Source organism: Montipora foliosa, chromosome 7 (genome assembly GCF_036669935.1).
Source record: "Montipora foliosa isolate CH-2021 chromosome 7, ASM3666993v2, whole genome shotgun sequence".
Classification (NCBI taxonomy): Eukaryota; Metazoa; Cnidaria; class Anthozoa; order Scleractinia; family Acroporidae; genus Montipora; species Montipora foliosa.
In genome coordinates this window covers 23,741,446-23,743,945 of record NC_090875.1, presented here as the reverse complement: position 1 = coordinate 23,743,945, position 2,500 = coordinate 23,741,446, and the positions used below count along the sequence as shown (strand labels likewise).

Sequence of the window (2,500 nt, the reverse complement as noted above, 5' to 3'; positions counted from 1 at the left end):
TATTTTTTTAAAAATGGAGCAAATTATTAAATGTAATAAATGCATCAAGTATTCGTTTTCATTTTTGAGAGTACTATGTGATAACCCTGAATGGTGTTAAAAGAAGAATATGACCTTCCGGATATATTTCAGCTTGAGAGAGCATCCGGTTTTTAAATTTTTTGCACTTGATTTAGCTTATCGCTTCACTATTGTGCGATATTCTTTTTTTTTTAGAAATCGCATTTAGGTACGACCCCACCGTTTTCTCTAGCTTCCGAGTGAAGACAAAAAAATTGTTTCGAGGAAAGAACAATGTCGACCGTCGTGTTCAAGACTGGATCGGATGTATCTTTTTTCGTTCCCACTTTCACAAGTGAACCCTAATTTCCTTCGCATTTCACTTAGGCCATTCATTTGCGTCGCATTTATCATTTAGGTAAACAGATTTATTGGGTGAGTCTTAATAAGCTCATTTTTTTTAGGATTGACCCGGCAAAGGGCCAGGTTTTTATAGCATTGCTGCAAACGAAGCACCTAAAACTCGAAAATTCTACCATGACAATTTGTATCGTTTTGAAATCGGTACTTTGACCTGTAGTAATTGGAGATACGCAATATTATGTCTAAGAGACGTAGAAGCGGATATCGATTTAAAAACAGGTTAGCTTAGCTTTCAAAAGTGCTTTTTACAGGTCTTTACACTAAGGGAGCTTTGTTTTCAAGTTTTGTAGTCCTTGGATCTTCGTTTCGGAGTGCCTCTTCATTGTCGAGACTATGCAGGTCCTAACCCTAACCTAACCCTAACCAATAGGCTTCAGTGGAACTTCACCAGTGCAAGACAAGTTACCTCTATTTAGTTCAAAACGTTTTACCCAAGCCACTAAAAGCACTAAAACCCTGTTTTAGAGGAAAGATTCAGGTATCAGCGTCAGTCGTCAACGCCTTCAAAAGAAGTGTTAAATATCCAGCGCCGAAAACGCCCCGAATTCTCCACCTCCCCCACCAAACTTGGACAGAATGTAGTAAAAGGAGTAAAAAGCATGATAGTCATCGAAGAATTGCGACCAAAAGCGACACGCCAGTTTTCATCTTTGAAGTTGGGAACGAGTGGTCTCAATATTTCATTTGAAATGTCCAAGAATGTAGGGTTAGAGAATAACAAAAATAACAACTCCCGCATCGAATCAGTGAGCACCCAATGATATTCCCTTCAGAGTGGCACAAAAAAACCTTTCCAGTAAAGTAAACTGAATATAATATTTGCTGCGAACATTTTTTTGGTCCAAAAAAATCGTTTGCAATTGCTTAGCTTTGCAAATAGCCCGCTCCACGAAAATAGAATCTTAATAAAATTTCCCTTCTTGACCTCTCTATATTTGTGTCGTCAGCTCAAGTGTAATTCACATCTGTCAGGGGCAACTAACGTCAATTTTCGGAAAATATCTGTTTGGAAGACGATTTGAGATCTAGAATTTTCGGAACATTTGTTGTAAAATTTCTTGCTTGCCTGCCTCTACTAGGATTTTCGAACATCTGAAAAATGGTATAATTACCCATTTAAAACGGATTTTTACCCTAAAAAGGTCACCTCGAATTTTCGGGAGCCTTTTTTCTGGCTGAAATTCTCGAAAAGGTAAGTTATGATCCCTACAATTTGATCACTAGACTTTCAGCTAGGGATTCCGAACAGATGAAAAATTTTTAGGGGATAAAAATTTGCCTATATCTACCGTTTAAATACCAAAAACACGTTTAACAATGCTATTTGAACTATATTCTCGTTAGGTGCACCTGATCTGTTTACAAGGAGATCATTTTCTGTTATGAAGCCTAACAAATAAGGCCGGATAGTTGCGACATAAATTCTAGGCTCGAGTTGTAAAAATGTGTTGGATCCACAGCCAGCCGTGACGCGGCCGAAAAATTCCGTAGCGTCTGCCACGCGAAATACACGCCTCATAACAAAATGTGAAGACATTCTGAGTACATGCTCACTTTGTGTCGTTGCTGGTTTTGAAGTTACCATGGTTACCATACTGAAGGGAGACTATCCAAGAATTAAGGAGGGGGTACACTTTATCCAAGTCTGGCATAACTGAATAGGAATTTTAATCATCCAACTCCCACGTGTACTATTTAGGGAACAGACCTTGAAAGAATTGATCAAGGAAAGAACTGAAAGGAGAGAAACGGTAAACTGAAATCAACGTCGTAAAAATTTTATTCAATATAAAAGTTAAAATCACCACAATTAAGAATTTTCACTTTAAACTGTTGAGGAATTTAGGAACTTCTTCGCCTCTAACCAATAATGTCTCCCCTCCGATTTTTGGACCTTCTTTTTCCTGTAAAAACAGCAAATGACTTTATTAGTGAAATTAACTTGGCTTGCGATCGACAATGTCAGCCCAGAAATGACACTTTCACGCTTTCTGAAGCGATATTGTCTGGGTGCAAACCCTACAAAGCCACTATTTTCGACTGACATTCCAGAATAAAACGAAAATTTGACAATTTA

The 2,500-nt window shown here is 37.9% G+C and overlaps 1 protein-coding gene across 1 annotated transcript in view; it reads right to left on the bottom strand.

Moving 5' to 3' along the window:
* Positions 1-2,186: 2,186 nt before the first annotated feature.
* LOC138011446 (protein MCM10 homolog) overlaps positions 2,187-2,500 on the bottom strand; it is a 13,387-nt gene continuing 13,073 nt past the window's right edge. Inside the window, exon 18 of the mRNA XM_068858439.1 lies at positions 2,187-2,327. Within this exon, the coding sequence (XP_068714540.1) occupies positions 2,244-2,327 (84 nt within the window). The 3' untranslated portion in view covers positions 2,187-2,243. The remainder of the gene's footprint in view (positions 2,328-2,500) is intronic.